The 19,090-nt window shown below is 39.0% G+C and overlaps 1 protein-coding gene across 9 annotated transcripts in view; it reads right to left on the bottom strand.

Moving 5' to 3' along the window:
* Positions 1-19,090, bottom strand: part of EFCAB5 (EF-hand calcium binding domain 5) — a 187,299-nt gene that overhangs the window by 164,691 nt on the left and 3,518 nt on the right. For 3 of the 9 annotated variants that reach the window (XR_004179272.1, XM_031657010.1, XM_031657011.1), the window contains exons 1-3: positions 10,623-11,472; positions 10,167-10,226; positions 8,829-8,913 (exon numbers count right to left, since the gene is read on the bottom strand). Coding sequence is in view for 5 of the 9 variants with exons in the window: in XM_031657010.1 (XP_031512870.1) it covers positions 8,829-8,913; positions 10,167-10,226; positions 10,623-10,664 (187 nt within the window). In the remaining 4 variants the exon portion in view is untranslated. Of the gene's footprint in view, positions 1-8,828; positions 8,914-10,166; positions 10,227-10,622; positions 11,473-19,090 lie in introns of those variants that run through there. The other 6 variants (XM_031657006.1, XR_004179271.1, XM_031657007.1 and 3 more) reach the window with 6 other exon arrangements.

Here is a 19,090-nt window from a genome sequence, read left to right as displayed (position 1 = left end):
CTATTATGAAAATTATTGCATACGTCTCTTTGTGTCCACATGTGAGGGTTTCTCTCGTATATATTACTAGGATTTCAATTGTAAGTGGTATGGTTTGAATGTATGTGTTCCTCCAAAATTCATATGTTGGAACCTAAGACCCAATGTGATAGTATTAAGAGGTGGTACCTTTGGGGGAGTGATTAAGTCATGAGGGCTCTGCCTTCAATAATGGATTAACAGTACCTTTCTAAAAGGACTGGAAGGAACTAGCTAATCACCTCCCTTTTTTTTGCCCTTCCATCTATTCTGCCATGTGAGGACAGTGTTCATCTCCTCTGGAGGACACAATGTTCAAGGCGCCATCTAGGAAGCAGAGACCAGGCCCTTACCAGACATCAAACTTGCTGGTGCCTTGACCTTAGACTTCCCAGCCTCCATAACTGTGAGCACTAAATTTACACTGTTCGTAAATTACCCAGTCTATGCTATTTTGCTATAGCAGCAGGAACAGATTGACATAGGGTCATAGGTAAGTGCATTTCATCTTAAGGAGATATTATTAAATTATTTCCCAGAGTGATTGGTACCAATTTATGTCACCACCTGCAAGAATAAGAGTTCCTACTGTGAAGCAGTGGTTTTTGAACTATGCTTCTCAGGGTCCCAAGAGGGAGTTTCAAAGGCCATAGGACTCTAAACTCCTTGTACTATTTGTAACTGGAGCGGCTATGCTTCAGTTTGTTTTACATAACTGTAGAGCATAGCAAATTTTCATTTGAAAAAAAGGTTTTTCTGCTTTAAAAAAGTTTAAAAACCAATATCCTGGCAACAGGTGGTGGCTCGCGGCTTGTAATCCCAGCACTTTGGCAGGCAAAGCCGGGCAGATCACAAGTCAGGAGATCCCGAAGCCATCCCACCCAGCTAACATGGTGAAATCCCGCCTCTACTAAAAAAAAAAAAAAAAAAAAAATACAAAAAATTAGCCAGGCATGGCGTGAACCTGTGGTCCCAGCTACTCGGGAGGGCTGAGGCAGGAGAATGGCGTGAACCCAGGGCCAGACTTGCAGTGAGCCAAGATCGTGCCTGCACTCCTAGCCTGGGAGACAGAGTGAGAATTAGATCTCAAAAAAATATATATATATATATATATATATATCCTGAAGAATACTTTTAAATCCTATTTAGATAGTATCCATCTTTCTGTCCAGGAGAAAAATTGGTATGTGAAGAAACCCTGGAAAAGCCAACATTTCACCTACAGAATGTTTAAATCTAATAGTGGATAGTATTTATCAATCTCTCTCCCAAGTTTTGATTTCTTCCTTAGCCTCTTCTCTTACTCCAATATGGGAAAAGTAAAGAGGGTAATATATTGCTTCCCCTCACCTCTAAGTTGGATTTGCAAACATATTAACTACTTTGGGTGGGGGAAGAGGGAAAGGTATATTTCCCTTCTGTTTTGTCACAATGCTCATAAATATATAATGCTTTTATTTTTATTTTTAAGTAAGTGTAAAAAGGAAGGAATTCATTCAAGTCTATAGGTTGTAATGTACAGTTGACCCTTGAACAATGTAGGGGTTAGAGGAACTGATATCTGCACAAAGACCCATGTATAACTTTCAACTCCCCCAAAATTTGACTGGTAGTAGCCTACTGTTGACCAGAAACCTTACTGAAAACATGAACAGTTGATTAACACATATTTTTTATGTTATATGCATTATATACTGTATTCTTACAATAAAGTAAGCTAGAGAAACGAAAATGTTATGAAGAAAATCATAAGAGGTTAGGTGCAGTGGTTCACATCTGTAATCCCAGCACTTTGGGAGGCTGAGGCAGGATGATCACTTGAGGCCAGGAGCTCAAGATCACTCTGGGCAAAACAGCAAGACCCAGTCTCTGCAAAAAATTTAAAACTTAGGTGGGCGTGGTGTACACGCCTGTAATCGCAGCTACTCAGGAGGCTGAGGCAGGAGGATCATTTGAGCCCAGGAGGGAGAGACTGCAGTGAGCTATGATTGCACCACTATATTCTAGCTTAGGCAACAGAGTGAGACCCTGTATCTATTTTTTAAAAAAGAAAGAAAGAGAGAGGTTGGGGGGAGGAGGAAGGAAGGAGGGAGAGAGAGAGGGAACAAAGGAAGGAAGGAAAGAAGGAAGGAAAGAAGGAGAAAGGAAGGGAGAAAAGGAAGGAAGAAACGAAGGAAGGAAATCGTAAGGAAGATAAAATATATTTACTATTCATTAAGTGGAAGTGGATCATCATAAATGTTTTCATTCTCATTGTCCTCATGTTCAATAGACTGAGGAGAGGTGGAAGAGGAAGGGTTGATCTTGCTGTTTTGGAGCGGCAGAGGTGGAAGAAAATCTGTGTATAAGTGGACCCATGCAATTCAAACTGTGTTGTCCAAGAGTCAACTGTACTCTTTCCTTTTAACCTGTCTTCCATAACCCAAGGCAGACAATTCCTCCTCCTGCATTAAGGATATATGGCAACTTAATATCTACCTATCTGCCATGGCTCATTAGTAAACTCACACATGAACTAGGGCACTCTCCATCTTCATTGCAGCCTGGTAGTGTTCTTCTAGTGTACTTGGCTATTATAGGTTGCTAAGCAATAATCCTAGTGCTTGCATTGTCCCCACTGATGTACAGAATAGAAGTAGACATGTGTTTGGTTACCACTGTAGTTAAACACTTCTCTCTTAGAACCATGAAAACAAGAAAAAGAAGCACAGCAACAGCAGGGTCAATAAATCAGGATTCTGAACAAGCCTATCTGAAGCTGTCTTTTGACTGAGTGAACTCTGAATTCATGGATCACAAATTACAGCACTGCCCCAAGGGCAATTGAATTGAGAGGTTTAATTGAATAATTTCAGAGAGGTACTGGATTTTTTCACAGGTCTCTGGTTGGACATCCTAAACCTTTTAAGATTGATTGATTCATTCATTTATATACTCACTCAATAAATAACTATTAATTTCTCACTGTGTGCCAGGCACTGGAATTCTTTTTCAGGATCATCTTCCTAAACTTTTCCAAGAATGGAGAGCCTTTCAAGCTCTGCCCCCAATATGTACATCTTCACCACTCTAGTGGTCTACCTTCTAATATAAAAAGAACTATCCGGGCACTATGGGTATAAATGCTTTCAACTAAATAAGTAGGCACACAAAAGAATTCCTTATACATATTTTGAAAAGTCTAGCCTTGTAAGTGACTTTTATTATTTTCTGCTCAGTGTATGGCCCACTGCTGGGCAGAGCCTCAGTACAAAGCCTATTTAAGGATATAAATAGGAATGAATTATAATTCATATTGTAATAAGCCTTAGCAGGCTCTTTCTTCACAAGGAGGCATATAACATTAGTGGGTCTGGCTGCTGATTAAACTGGTGAAAATTGACCCAGCAGGGCTACTTAAGCTGTATGATGTTTTCTTTAAACACAGGCCCTGTTTGAAACTCAGTTGCTTTGTCCTTATTATTAGGATTTCTTAACATTGGCACATGATGTAGAATGACTACTGCAAAGGAAGGAGGTAAAGAAGTACTACTAAACACCACCGGAATTAAAATTCAATAGGTAAAGGAAAAGGCAGTTTCCTATAAAACATTGTTAATCTTAGGGCTGTGTAATAAGAATAGAACTGAGCAAACTGATAGTTGAAAAAATTCTCAAAATGCAAGTTAAGCTCAGTCTGAAAAGTAGAAAAACAAGGGTAAAGAAATGAGGAACTGACATGATACATTTAACCATAGTATTTTCTATGCAACGATATGTATTTGAGTGCATGTTGGGAGCTGCTTATCAAGGTAACATGACTTTAATTTTGACAAATATGTAACAAGGATGAAGACACTTCCTTTGACCTGTTGAAATTGCAATAACAGTTTCTCTTCCTACTTTGTATATACCCACATATACACACACATTCACAAATGAGGGATTTAGAATAAAAAGTTTTAATAGTGACTGATCATTTAATAAATAAGTACACTGCATTGCGTATGATATCAGAATAAGCAACTGCAATGTTTTCAGTACATATCATATACTGGGATAAATAATTTTAAACAAAACACATTTCTCTCTACCATACATTGAAAAGCAATAAGAGAAATTGAAAGTACAAGAAGAGGAAAGACCACAAACTCTTGCTTGATATGTTTTCTGGTAGGTGATACATTACCTGATGGAACACATATGTACAGTTTTGTAGGTGCAAATGTGGCCACAAACTAATTAAAGTGAACACCTAATTAAATGTATAACAAATTACCTAGATCAAAATTGTGTTTGGCATCTTTAAAATGAATGAGTTAATTTAGGCCAGGCATGGTGGCTCAAGCCTGTAATCCCAGAACTTTGGGAGGTCAAGGTGGGTGGATCAACTGAGGTCAGGAGTTCGAGACCAGCCTGGCCAACATGGTGAAACCCCGTTTCTACTAAAAACACAAAAATTAGATGGGTGTAGTGGCAGGTGGCTGCAATCCCAGCTACTTGGGAGGCTGAGGCATGAGAATCGTTTGAACTCGGGAGGCGGAGGTTGCAGTGAGCTGAGATTGTGCCACTGCACTCCGGCCTGGATGACAGAGCAAGACTCCATCTCAAAAAATAAAATAAAATAAAATGAATGAGTTAATTTATAAACCTGGCCCAAGTCATTAAGGTAAAGGCAAAGTATATGTCTGCAGTGTTGGTGGTAGATGTTTGGTATAAGGAAGTAAAATCAGAAAAACAGGAGGTAGAGACAGGTAGAAGAGGACAAGGAAAGACTTGCCAGGAAGAAAATTTTTAGAAGTTAGTGAAGCTATGAAAACAGTACTAAGTTTATAAGAAAGACAGAGTAAGTGTTGGAAAGTTTGGTTCTTTAAATTTTTTTTTTTTTTAATTTTCAGGGATACAAGTGATTTTTGGTTACATGGATAAATTGTATAGTGGTGGTGTCTGAGATTTTAGTGCACCCGTCACCTGAATAGTGTACATTGTACCCAGTATGTAGTTTTTTTTTAATCCCTTATCCCTCCTTCTACCCTCCCGCTTCTGAGTCTCCATAGCCAATTATATCACTCTGCATGCTTTTGCATACTCATAGCTTAGCTCCCACTTCTAAGTGAGAACATATGGTATTTGGCTTTCCATTCTTGAGTTACTTCACTTAGAATAATGGCCTTCAGCTCCATCCAAGTTGCTGCAAAAGATATCATTTCATTCTTTTTATGGCTGAGTAGTATTCCATGGTGTATATATACCACATTTTCTTTTTCTTTTTTTTTTTTGAGACGGAGTCTCGCCCTGTTGCCAGGCTGGAGTGCAGTGGCATGATCTCGGCTCACTGCAACCTCTGCCTCCTGAGTTCAAACAATTCTCTTGCCTCAGCCTCCCAAGTAGCTGGGACTACAGGCACCTGCCACCACACCTAGCTAATTTTTGTATTTTTAGTAGAGACGGCGTTTCTCCATGTTGGCCAGGATGGTCTCAATCTCTTGACCTTGTGATCTGCTTGCCTCAACCTCCCAAAGTGCTCTTTATCCAAACTCATTGATTGGTGGGCACTTAGGTTGGTTCCATATCTTTGCAACTATGAATTGTGCGGCAATAAACATATACATGCAGGTGTCTTTTTAATATAATGACTTATTTTATTTTGGGTAGATACCCAGTAGTGGGGCTGCTGGATTGAATGGTAGATCTACTTTTAGTTCTTTAAGAAATTTCCATACTCGGTTGGGTGCAGTGGCTCACGCCTGTAATCCCAGCACGTTGGGAGGCCGAGGCAGGCAGATCATGAGGTCAGGAGATCGAGACCATCCTGGCTAACACAGTGAAACCCCGTCTCTACTAAAAAATAGAAAAAATTAGCCGAGCATGGTGGCGGGCGCCTGTAGTCCCAGTTACTCGGGAGGCTGAGGCAGGAGAATGGCGTGAACCTGGGAGGCGGAGCTTGCAGTGAGCCAAGATCATGTCACTGCACTCCAGCCTGGGCAACAGAGCGAGACTCCATCTCAAAAAAAAAAAAAAAAAAAAGAAAGATATTTCCATACCCTTTTCCATAAAGGTTATACTAATTTACATTCCCACCAGCAGTGTACAAGCATTCCCTTTTCACCATATCCATGCTAACATCTATTGTTTTTTGACATTTTAATAATGATCATTCTTGCAGGAGTAAAGTAGTATTTCATCGTGGTTTTAATTGCATTTCCCTGATGATTAGTGATGTTCAGCCCTTTTTCACATGTTCATTGGCCATTTGTATATATTCTTTTGAGAAATGTCTGTTCATGTCATTTGCCCACTTTTTATGGGATAATCGTTTTTTTTTTTTTTTCTTGCTGATTTGTTTGAGTTCCTTGTAGATTCTGGATATTAGTTATTTGTTGGATACACAGTTTTCAAATATTTTCTTCCATTCTGTGGGTTGTCTGTTTAGTCTGATGATTATTTCTTTTGCTGTACAGAAGCTTTTTAGTTTAATTAGGTCCCATTCATTTATTTTTTGTTTTATTGCATTTGCTTTTAGGGTCTTCATTATAAATTCTTTGCCTAAGCCAATGTCCAAAATAGTTTTTCCTAGGTTATTTTCTAGAATTTTTAAGGTTTCAGGTCTTAGATTTAAGTTTTTGATCAATCCTGAGTTGATTTTTCTATAAGGTAAGAGATAGGGATCCAGTTTCATTCTTGTACATGTAGCTAGCCAATTTCCTCAGCAACTTTTATTAAATAGGGTATCCTTTCCCCAGTTTATGTTTTTGTATGCTTTGTCAAGGTTGGTTGTAGGTATTTGGTTTTATTTCTGGGTTCTCTACTATGTCTGTGTGTCTACTTTTATACCAGTACCATGCTATTTCAGGAACTATAGCCTTGTAGCATAATTTGAAGGAAAGTTTGGTTCTTTTTTTTTTTTCTCTTAAAAAAATTTTTTTTAGAGATTGGGTCTTGCTCTGTTGCTCAGGCTGGTCTCAAACTCTGGACCTCAAATGATCCTCCCATCTCAGCCTCCCAAAGTGCTGGGATTACAGGCATAAGTCACCACACCAAGTGAAAGTTTGGGTTTTAATGACTATGTATTACAATGTGTATTACTAAGAAGAAATAGTAAATAGTTACTCTTAGTTGGTTTAAAAAGAGAGAAAAACACTTTGGGGAAAAAAAAAACAAAACAAAACCCAGCACCTAAAAATTACAACTAGCATCTATATATCAATTTATAGTTTAGAAAACACTTTGATATTATTATACTTCAGTCCTAGTTCAGCCTAGCATATACTAAACATTCAACACTTGTAAATTGAAGAAAAATTACAGTAAAATTGTTAAATTTTACATATTGTAAAGAATTTCTGGTGGTATGGGATTTCACTAAGTATTTGGAGTTAAAAGACCTGTAATGAAAGAGATGAATGTCTTATCTACTTTTTTGAAGCCTTTTTAATCCTATAAATTTTCAATCTGCATAATTATGTGGAATTTGGATTAAGGATGGGGCTAGTAGTCAAGCTTTGGATCAAATGGAATAAATATGTGGTCAAGTACAAGTGTAAAAACAATAAACAGGGTAGGCCAGGCACAGTGGCTCATGCTTGTAATCCCAGCACTTTGGGAGGCCAAGGTGGGCGGATCACCTGAGGTTGGGAGTTCGAGACCAGCCTGGCCAACATTGGGAAACCCCGTCTCTATTAAATATACAAACTTAGCCAGGCGTGGTGGCACATGCCTGTAATCCCAGCTACTCGGGAGGCTGAGGCAGGAGAATTGCTTAAACCCGGGAGGCAGAGGTTGCGGTGAAGCGAGATCGCGCCATTGCACTCCACCCTGGACAACAAGAGTGACACTCCGTCTCGGGGAAAAAAAAAAAAAAAAACACCAAAAGAAACCAAAAACAAAAACAATAAACAGGGCCAACGACAATAAGCATCCCAAATCACTGGAGTTATCCATTTGATTACTGTATTAGTGGGTTGCCTGCTAGATGTCAGTCAGTTTTCTTAGATAAATTTTATCGTTAAGTACAAGATGAATAATCATAAATTGCCGCAAAAGCATTAATAGAAGGTGAATGAAATACATTTTAAATTATTTCCCAAATTGCATTTAAAATACCTTCTGGCCTATAATCTCACTGACTCTGGAGGCTGAGACAGGAGGATCGCCTGAGTTCAGGAGATTGAGACCAGCCCAGGCAACACAGCAAGACCTTGTCTCTACAAAAACAAAAATTAAAAAACTAGCTGGGTGAAGTAGTGTAGTGTGCACCCATAGTCCCAGCAACTCTGGAGGCTGAGGTGGGAGGATCACTTGAACCCAGGACTTTGAGTCTGCAGTGAAGTATGATCATGTCACTGAACTTCAGTCTGGGTGACAGGGCAAGACCCATCTCTAAAAAATAAAAATAAAATAAAATATCCCCTGAAATTATGTCTTTAAAATGCAAAATCTTGAAGAATGCATCCCCAGTAAAATTTTAAAGATAGTTTTAGATTTTTTGTTTTTTTGTTTTTTTTTTTGAGATGGAGTTTTGCTCTGTTGCCCAGGCTGGAGTGCAATCCACGATCTCAGCTCACTGCAACCCCTGCCTCCCAGGTTCACTTGATTCTCCTGCCTCAGCCTCCAGAGTAGCTGGGATCACAGGCGCCTGCCACCACACCCAGCTAATTTTTTGTATTTTTAGAAGAGAAGGGGTTTCACCATGTTGGCCAGGCTGGTCTTGAACTCCTGACCTCAGGTGATCCACCCGCCTTGGCCTCCTAAAGTGCTGGGATTACAGGCGTGAACCACCACGCCTGGCCAGTTTTAGATTCTATTGTATAAGAGAAAGGCTAGTTCTCTACCTTGGGATTTGATTTCATCCGTTGCTTTCTCCACCACATTGTCGGTGGCCTCTTTTACAGGAACGTCTGGCACACTCTGTAAAGTCTTTGAAAAGAGAAAAAAAATCACCAATTTCAATGTGACTTGATTTTCCACAAAGTTGTATAAATTATTCCAAGTAAAGGAAAGTTTATTGCTTTGTAAGAGTTAACCAAACATCCCTAGTTAATTTTTCTGGGATATAATGTATACTAGAAGCAAAGAGGTAATCACAGTGTATTTTTTGCATTTACAAGATAAAATGTGTTGGTTCAAAATGTCATCACATCTTCCTATTACTAACAAAGTAATACGCTAGGAATCATTTTAGATGACATTAATTCTTGAATTATACAACACTTTATAGAAACATGATTTGAAACTATAGCATAGGGAAATCAGACCTTTGGAAATGCTACTGTTTTACTGCTAGAATCACTTTCTGTATTTGTGGCAAAAAGAAAAAGCATTTCATCTTAATTGAGGAAATAAAGTATTAATTTTATGAATAGCAACAAAATAGTTTTTGTATACATGCTAATGTACTTTAAAAATCTGACAATAGAATTTTTTTTTTTTTTTTTTGGAGACACAGTTTCACCCTTGCCCAGGCTGGAGTGCAGCGGCACAATCTCAGCTCACTGCAACCTCCACCTCCTGGGTTAAAGTGATTCTCGTGCCTTGGCCTTCCAAGTAGCTAGGATTACAGGCATGCACTACCATGCCCGGATAATTTTTGTATTATTAGTAGAGATGGAGTTTCGTCATGTTGGCCAGTCTGGTCTCAAACTCCTGACCTCAAGTGATCCACCTCGGTCTCCCAAAGTGCTGGGATTACAGGTGTCAGCTATCGACAATCAGTAGGATATTTTAAAAACTCACATTAGTCAACTCACTTGTGAATCTATAGGACTATTTTCAATTGCCTCCCCTTTTCTATGAAATGTTTTTCTTTATTGTAGCCTTGTATTTATTTAAACACAGAGTTACTTAAATGATTAACCTGGAAATTACATTTTCAGCACGATAGTAAAGTGATCCTAAAAGCTGGTCGTTACAGTTTTTAGGATAACTTTAGAAAGAATTCTTCATTTATCTGTAATTTATAACAGCTCTTCACAAATAATTTACCTGTCTATGGAAGTTTCCCACAACTTACTCAAATGAATCAGCTTAATAATCAACATGAGTTTGTCCTTTCCCTTTTGCAATTTTATTTATCTTTTTGAATACCCACATCTTTTCTTTTACCATAAGAAAATTGATTTATCTAGTTTATTCTCCAGCATTAATATCTGATTTATTCACGCCAACTCTACCTCATGAAGCTCGTTCACTTCAGTTGAGTTCCATTTCCTCTTTTTGTCTTTTCCATTTTCCTGAAATAGAAACAGTGTTAGTAAATGGCATCCAAAAAGAGCTGTGGATTAAACTACTGTCTTATACTTTAATACAGTAAGCTTTTAACTTTTAAAAATTTCACATAATGAGTAAATATCACGCCAAATAAAATTACACAAAGTAGTTGTATCAACAAATTCAAACAATAACAGACTTTTATATACAATCAAGGAATGCCAACCAACTAGAAGCAGGTCGCCATGACTCAACTGTTATTTTGACCCCCTTTTCAGCATTTCTGTCAAAATGCTGAATACTTCAACCAAAAAGAGAAATAATTAAATGATAGACTATGATTTTGCATCTCAGTTTTCCCAAGAATGTTGAATCTCAAATCTTCTCATAAATGTAATAAACCTATGTAGGACAAGAACCTGATCAGGTCTGACTTCCTCTTGAGATGTTGACTCATTCATCTGGACTCCAAAAGGTATCACCAAATGGTACAGAAGAATATTACTAGACCAGTATTAATAACAAAAAGAAAGAAATATTAATAAACATCACAAAGTACTCTATAAGTTAAAAAATCTCCCTTGCTCCTGCCCTCACCTCACTCCACAATTCTATTGAATGATAAATTCTCAACTGCTGAACTTTTCCAACTGTATTACTGTTATGGCTGTTGCTACTGACCAAAGCTAGATTATTGCTCAGGGATACAAGAAAACTCACTATAGTAATCATCGCTACTATCATTTAAAAAAAAAAAAAACAGTAATGCAATTGCATTTTTTAACATGATTGTCATCCTCATTAATTTTTGAGATAACAAGGTGAGGTAAAGCGAAACTTTTATGGCTACCTAATTCATGCAAGAAAGGTAGATAGAGAACAGAATAATAATATCTCAAAAAGCATTTTTTTTTGGCAAGGGAGAATTCCAGAAGAATGTGACTTATCTGGTTTATTTATTCATATCGAGGTATTAAATAATTACCAGATCCCCACTTTACTGCAAATGACTATAGATTCACAGATTATTAAATCACTGCCATGCCAAAAATCATTTAAGAGTTTATGTATATATGAGCTAGGTATTGTGTAAAGACGAAATTATATTCACACAGTCTCTGCCTCCAGGACAGTTACAGTCTAGATACTCTAATTTGAAATAGTATGTATCTAATGCTCTAACGTATTCCCTTTTCTTTTCTTTTCTTTTCTTTTCCTTTTTTTTTTCTTTTCTTCTTCTTTTTGTTTTTTTACAGAGTCTCACTCCGTTGCCCACACTGGAGTGCAGTGGCACAATCTCGGCTCACTGCAACCTCCGCCTCCTAGGTTCAAGTGATTCTCCTTCCTCAGCCTGCCAAGTAGCTTGGACTACAGGTGCTCACCACCACGCCTGGTTAATTTTTGTACGTTTAGTAGAGATGGGTTTTCACCATGTTGGCCATGCTGGTCTTGAACTCCTGACCTCAAGTGAGCCACCCTCCTCGGCCTCCCAAAGTGCTGAGATTACAGGTGTGAGGCACCACACCTGGCCATTCCCTTTTCTTTTTATCAACATAACACATGTTCTAGCTAAATAAATCAAAAGTACTGCCTTTGGAGAGAAAAGTTTCCAACATTTAAAAATAGCTGCCTCAAAGCCTTTTTGAAGCACTTAATAAATAATAAATAATAGAAAATAAATGTATGTGATAGCTCCCAACTGTATATTCTCAACAGCCTCATTTCTTTGCTTATGGTGTCCATCTCCTGAAATTGCTGAGAAGCTTCCTTCCGTTTCTTTTAAAATCTATTTGGTTTGCATGCATTCAGATACATTCAACTCAATAAGCCTTTATTGGGTGCTTTCTATATGCAGGCAAATGTTGGGGCTTAAAAGGATTAATATGACCTGCCTTAAAGAGTTTCCAGTTTAGGCCGGGCGCAGTGGTTCATGCCTGTAATCCCTGCACTTTAGGAGGCCAAGGCGGGTGGATCACCTGAGGTCAGGAGTTCGAGACCAGCCTGGCCAACATAGTGAAACCCTGTCTCTACTAAAAATACAAAAAAGTAGCCGGGTGTGTTGGCAGGTGCCTGTGATCCCAGCTACTTAGGAGGCTGAGGCAGGAGAATTGCTTGAACCTGGGAGGCGGAGGTTGCAGTGAGCCGAGATCATGCCATTTGCACTCCAGCCTAGGCAACAAGAGCGAAACTCTGTCTCAAAAAAAAAAAAAGTTCCCAGTTCAGTGAGGGAAACAGATGCAATTCAATCTGCAAAGTAAAAGAGTAGAGGTACACACAAAATGTTAAGGAACAAAGAAATAAGCAATTAATTTTCCCAGGGTAGTTATGGATGTTCTCACAAAGGAAGTTGGATAGTAAAAGACTAGTAAGAAAGTTTTGTGTAAAGGAGGGGGGAAGGATATTTGAGGCAGAAGGAACAAAGGAACAAGGATATTTGAAGCAGAAGGAACAAACACTCCAGGTTCAAAAAGTGTTTGAAGAATTCATATAGCAGATATGCTGATATGGAGAAACTGTTAGTGGTCTGGATAGAAGATCAAATCAGCTACAACATTCCCTTAAGCCAAAGCCCAATCCAGAGCAAGGCCCTAACTTCTCTTCAATTCTGTGAAGGCTGAGAGAGGTGAGAAAGCTGCAGAAGAAAAGCTGAAAACTAGCAGAAGTTGATTCATGGGGTTTAAGGAAAGAAGACATCTCCATAACTTAAAAGTGCAAGGTGAAGCTGCACGTGCTGATGTAGAAGTTGCAGCAAGTTACCCAGAAGATTTAACTAAGATCATCAATGAAGATGGCTACACTAAACAATGGATTTTCCATGCAGACAAAACAGCCTTCTATTGGAAGAAGATGCTATCTAGGATTTCATAGCTGGAGAGAAGTCAACGTCTGGCTTCAAAGCTTCAAAGGACAGTCTGACTCTCTTGTTTGGGGCTAATGCAGTTGGTGACTTTAAAGTGAAACGAATTCTCATTTATCATTTCAAAAATCCTAACCCTTAAGAATTATGCTGGATCTATTCTGCCTGTACTCTATAAATGGAACAACAAAGTCTGGATGACAGCACATCTGTTTACAGTATGGTTTATGGAATATTTTAAATACACCCTTGAGATCTACTGCTCAGGAAAATTGATTCCTTTCAAAATATTACTGTTCATTGGCAGTACACTTGGTCATCTAATAGCTCTGATGGAAATGTACAAGGTAATTAATGTTCCCATGCCTGCCAACATAGAATCCATTCTGCAGCCCATGGATCAAAGACCAATTTCAACTTTCAAGTCTTATTTAAGAAATACATTTCATAAGACTATAGCTTCCATAGATAGTGATTATTCTGATGGATTTGGGCAAAGTAAATTGAAAACCTTCTTGAAAGGATTCACCATTCTAGATGTCATTAAGAACATTTGTGATTCATGGAAGGAAGTCAAAATTGATCAGCATTAACAGAGTTTGGAAGAAGTTGATTCCAATCCTCATGGATGATTTTGAGGGCCCCAGGACTTCAGTGGAGGAAGTAACTGCAGATGTAATGGAAATAGCAAGAGAACTAGAAGTAGACGTGAGGCCTGAAGATGTGACTGAATTGCTGCAATCTCATGATAAAACTTGAATGAATGAGGAGTGTCTTCTTACAGATGGGCAAAGAAAGCAGTTTCTTGAGATGGAATCACTCCTGGTGAAGACACTGTGAACATCATTGAAATGACAACAAAGGATTTAGAATACTATTATAAACTTAGTTGATGAAGTAGTGATAGGATTTGACAAGACTGACTCTAATTTTGAAAGAAGTTCCACTGTGGGTAAAAAGTTATGAAACAACATCAAATGTTACAGAGAAATTATTCATGACAGGAAGAGTCAATCAATGTAGCAAACTCAATTGTCTTAATTTAAGATATTCTCACAGCCACGCCAGCCTTCAGCAACCACTACTCTGATCAGTCATCAGCTATCAACATCGAAGCAAGATCCTCCATCCTCAAAAAGATTTTGAGTGGGTAAAGGCTCATATGATTGTTGGCATTTTTTAGCAAAAAAAGTATTTTTAAATTAAGGTATGCACAGTTTTTAGACATAATGCTACTGCACACTTAATAGACTATAGGATGAATACAACTTTTATATATGCGTTGGGAAACCAAAACTTCATGTGACCACTTTATTGTGATGTTCTCTTTATTGTAGTGGTCTGGAACCAAACCCAAAATATCTCCAAGGCCTGCCTGTATGAGGGCCAATAATATAATTTTAGTCACCACAATGGAGAATTCCAACCTCTCACCCAGTTCCTTAATTGAAAGGTGGGTCCCTTTGAGAAAGAGCTCTGTAGCATTGCCACTAGAATATACTGAAAAATCTTCCTCTAAGTCTTTTCCACAGAGATTGGTGGCCATTTCCTAAAATGACTTTGTGCTAGGGAAAAGGAATATCCAGGTTTTTCAGAGATATCTAAACACTAATTCTAAACTGATGTTAATCCTGGGGATCCAAAATACCACTTCAGTCCATAAGGTTACGTGGGGGTTTGTGGTGGTCAGATGGAGTCTTAACTCAAGTTTGAATCACAGTGGTTTAGTAGGGCCATAGAACCACCCTGTGGTGATTTCATCAGTCCCTGAATATATAATTAGAACAGAGATACTGGTAACTGGCAGGATCTCTATATCAGTTCTCTGACTCTGGAATAAGGACTATTATAGTAGGAAGGGCCAACTTGAAGCCTTTGAAAACCTCCTCTCAAACCCCCTCCAAACACACCAGGACAGTAAACAAAAATGTTGCTTCCTTGGGGTTGCGGGGATGGGGGATTACAGAGATTAATGACACCAATAAAGATCTGAAAGAAGCAGGAGTGAGGCTGGGCACAGTGTCTCACGCCTGTAATCCTAGCACTTTGGCAGGCCGAGGCGGGTGGATATCCTGAGGTCAGGAGTTTGATACCAGCCTGGTCAACATGGTGAAACCCCGTCTCTACTAAAAATATGAAAATTAACCGGGCTTGGTGGCACACGCCTGAAATCCCAGCTACTCAGGAGGCTGAGGTGGGAGAATCGCTTGAACCTGGGAGGTCGAGGTTGCACTGAGCCGAGATCACACCACTGCACTCCAGCCTAGGCAATGGAAATTCTGTCTCAAAAAAAAAAAAAAAAAAAAAAAAAAAGAAGCAGGAGTGATGAAAGCTACCTCACATCAATTTAACTTGTCTGTTTGGCCTGCGAAGAAGAAGGTGGATGGATCTTGGAGAATGACTGTGGATTACTGTAAATTTTATCAGATTATGCCTCCACTTGCACCTCCTCTTCCATATGTAGTATCTTTATTGAAGCAAATCAACACAGCCCTTGGCACCTGGTGTGTAGCTATTGTCCTAGAAAATGCTTATTTCTCCATATAAATTGGCAAGAAACACCTGAAGCAGTTTGGTTTTACTTGGCAGGGCCAACAATATCCCTTCACAGTCTTGCCTCAGAGCTACATCATTTCTCTAGCTCCCTGCCATAATATAATCTACAGAGATATTGAGCATCTTGACTTCCCAGTCTGCATCACATTGATGAAAGTATGCTGAGTGTATCTGAGGAGCAGGAAGTAGCAAGGTCTTTAACTGTCTTTAAGAGATATATGCAAACCAGAGGATGGGAGATAAATTCCATTCTGGCATCAATTTCCACATCAATCAAGTGCCAGTTATTAAATTATTGTCTCATCTCCAAATTCACCCATTTTTACTCTTCTTTGTTGCTAAAGCTGAGACCCTGAAAATCACATTTCTTTGCCTCGCCAGCTGGCTTTGTTATACTATGTTAACTGGGGGCACTAGAGGGACATCCCACACCTGAAGGAAAGACAAGAGACTTGCTCCTTCTTGTCTATCCACTGACTGCTTCTTGTGGTCTTTTGGTTCCTGTGTCCTTCACCTAGTAATGCTTCTTCATTCTGGTAGTAGCATTTCCTTTTTGAAGCAACAGCTGAATCCAGTGTGTAGTAGTTTTTCTATAGTTCTATAATTTTCATTACTCTAAGGCACCACCACTAGCCAGCCAGTGCTCTGGCTTCAGAAGTCTGTGTCCCAGAAACCTAGGTGCCATGAAGCCCCTCCTCTAAGCTCAGAGGCACTAATACCAGCTGAGCAGCACTTTCTCCTCAGAGACCTTAGTTTTAGCTCTGTGGGGCCAATCCTCTAAATTTCTAAATTTTTCCCTTTGATTCTTTGTTTTTTCTTTTCTAGCCCTTAAGGTGGGAGGTAGTACTCACCTCTGTGACACCTTAGATTTCTCTAAAAAAGTTATCTACTTAATAACTTTACATCTAGTAATTAATTCATTGTTAAAATTTCTTGGCAAATAACTCGTAGAGTTTCTGGGTTTTTTTGTTTTTGTTTTTGTTTTTGTTTTTGAGACAAGGTCTTGCTCTGTCACACAGGCTGGAGTATAATGGCATAATCATAGCTCACTGCAACCTCAATACCCTGGGCTCAAGCAATCCTCCCACCTCAGACCTCTAAGTAGCTAGGACTGCAGGTGTGTACCACCACAGCCGGCTAATTTTGGTATTTTTTGGAGCGATAAGGTCTCACTATGTTGCCCAGGCTGCTCTCAAATTCCTATCCTTATGCAATCCTCCTGCCTCAGCCTCCCAAAGTGCTGGAATTACAGGCATGAGGCACCGCACCCCACCCAAGCTGGTGTGGTTTCTATCTCCTGTTAGGACACAGTTAAATGAAGTTAGTAAAAGTTAAAGTTTTTATAAAACTTAAGAAAAAATGCAACCAAGTGAAGGCAACACATGACTCAATAATACTGCAGTTGCTCTCAGCTCTTATATATCTGTGCTATATTAATTTATACTTATAATTATGCCTGAGTTGTTTCAAATATAAGGGATTGGATTATCAAGGATAGGACCATGATTTCTTGTCTCTCTCTCTCTCTCTCTCTCTTTTTTTTCTCTCTCTCTCAAGCTTAGCTATATAAGCCATAATCTTTTAAGTGAAACACTTCATTTGGTATGCAATGAATGAGTTTCAGACATATTGCAAGATAGGGATCTATTCAGCCTGAGGAGTTACTTAAAAGAACTGGAGTGGTTGATACATCTAGGTAATTCACTCCTGGCAAGAAGCAGTGTGATCTAGAGATTCTCAGCAGCCCCTCAAAATCAGGTTGTGAATACCCACCCTAGTATGCCCATGGTCCTGCTGGTGGACAGCACAATGAAGTTCTTGCCAAGCAAAGCCAAGGAGTATTCTACCAGGTCATCACTTTCATAAGACAATTGTAGTAAACATTGCTGCCTATCATAAACACTGAGCTTTGGAGGATGTTCCAGGTACCAAAAGAGCAGGACTTACAGCCTCAGATAAGGCCAGGAAAGACAGGGAGGCCTGCTAGGTACTCCTGATGAACTCAGCTCACAATCTCTCTTTTTATATATATCGAATTCTTCCTTTTGTTTATATCTGATGTGCCCTTTTAGTTATGTTCGAGTTAGATGCAGAATTATTGCTCTAATAACACAATCATACTCTGCAAATTAGACCGTTATCAATATTTTGCAATAGATGCTTGACATGAAAAGTGTTTGGGTAGATGGGGAAATTCCCATTGGCAAATGTAATGAGGAAATACCCTATGATAATGTGGATATATTATCAATTATAATTTATACTTGTAAATTTTGAATTGTTGTGAAAATTGTTTAAAAGTTTTTTTTGGCCGGGCACCATGGCTCACACCTGTAATCCCAGCACTTTGGGAGGCCGAGGCAGGCAGATCACGAGGTCAGGAGATTGAGACCATCCTGGCTAACACGGTGAAACCCTGTCTCTACTAAAAATACAAAAAATTAGCCGGGCATGGTGGCAGGCGCCTGTAGTCCCAGCTACTCGGGAGGCTGAGGCAGGAGAATGGTGTGAACCCGGGAGGCAGAGCTTGCAGTGAGCGGAGATTGCGCCACTGCACTCCAGCCTGCAGCCTGGGCGACACAGTGAGACTCCGTCTCAAAAAAACAAACAAAAAACTTTTTTTTTTTTTATCACCTACTTGTATGAACTAAGTTCTCATCAATAATGACCACCAAGAATTTGAAGAGATCACTGTTAAACTGTCTCATTCAAGAACTGCATGCAGTCATTTCAATAATAAAATCCTGTATAAAAAAAGTTATGTTTAGAGAAGCAATGTCAGGTTTTTCATTAAATTTTTAGACAACTTTATCTGGAAACGTATACAAATTCAGTATTTAGTGTCATCCTTAATATGTTTATTTTCTCATTAAAAGTAAGTAATATAAAGAAAACCATTTTTTTTCACCAAGTCCCATGTAATTAGTTGCCTCCAAATCCCCTTTAATTTATCCCTGTGTGCTGTACAAGTATTATTTCTATGGATGTCATGATGTGCAAAAAAAAGGTAAAGAACCACCCCTTTAACATTTAGATCAGGATTCTTCACCTGGGTTCCTTGATAGGTTTTAGTAGGTATGAGAAATATGCAAGTACATCTTTCTGGAGAGAAGGTCAATAGTTTTCATCAGGTTCTCAAAGCTTAAGAAGCAGCTAACCTCAGAGATTTCAAGCTCCCCTATAATTTCACCCCAGAAGAAGTATTGATACAAGTTAAGGGTTAAATGGACTCCAGTGGTACAACCAGGCCTCCAGCATCATAGGTGGGAAGAGTGAAAGTGCTATAAATAGAACTAGGAGGACTTTTGTATCTTTGGCTCCCTCTTTTGGGAATCCTGCTCTTGACCTCTCTCTCCTCAAATTCAGCCAGAATAGTAAGAGGATCCTAGGATCTTCACTCTATTAGAAGATACCTCCTCTCTCAGTTCACCAGAAGACCTAGCAGGAACCAGGGTGGAGCCTAGGAAAATTAGG

Source organism: Papio anubis, chromosome 17 (assembly GCF_008728515.1).
Source record: "Papio anubis isolate 15944 chromosome 17, Panubis1.0, whole genome shotgun sequence".
Taxonomy (NCBI): domain Eukaryota; kingdom Metazoa; phylum Chordata; class Mammalia; order Primates; family Cercopithecidae; genus Papio; species Papio anubis.
This window is presented reverse-complemented; position numbering and strand designations above follow the sequence as displayed.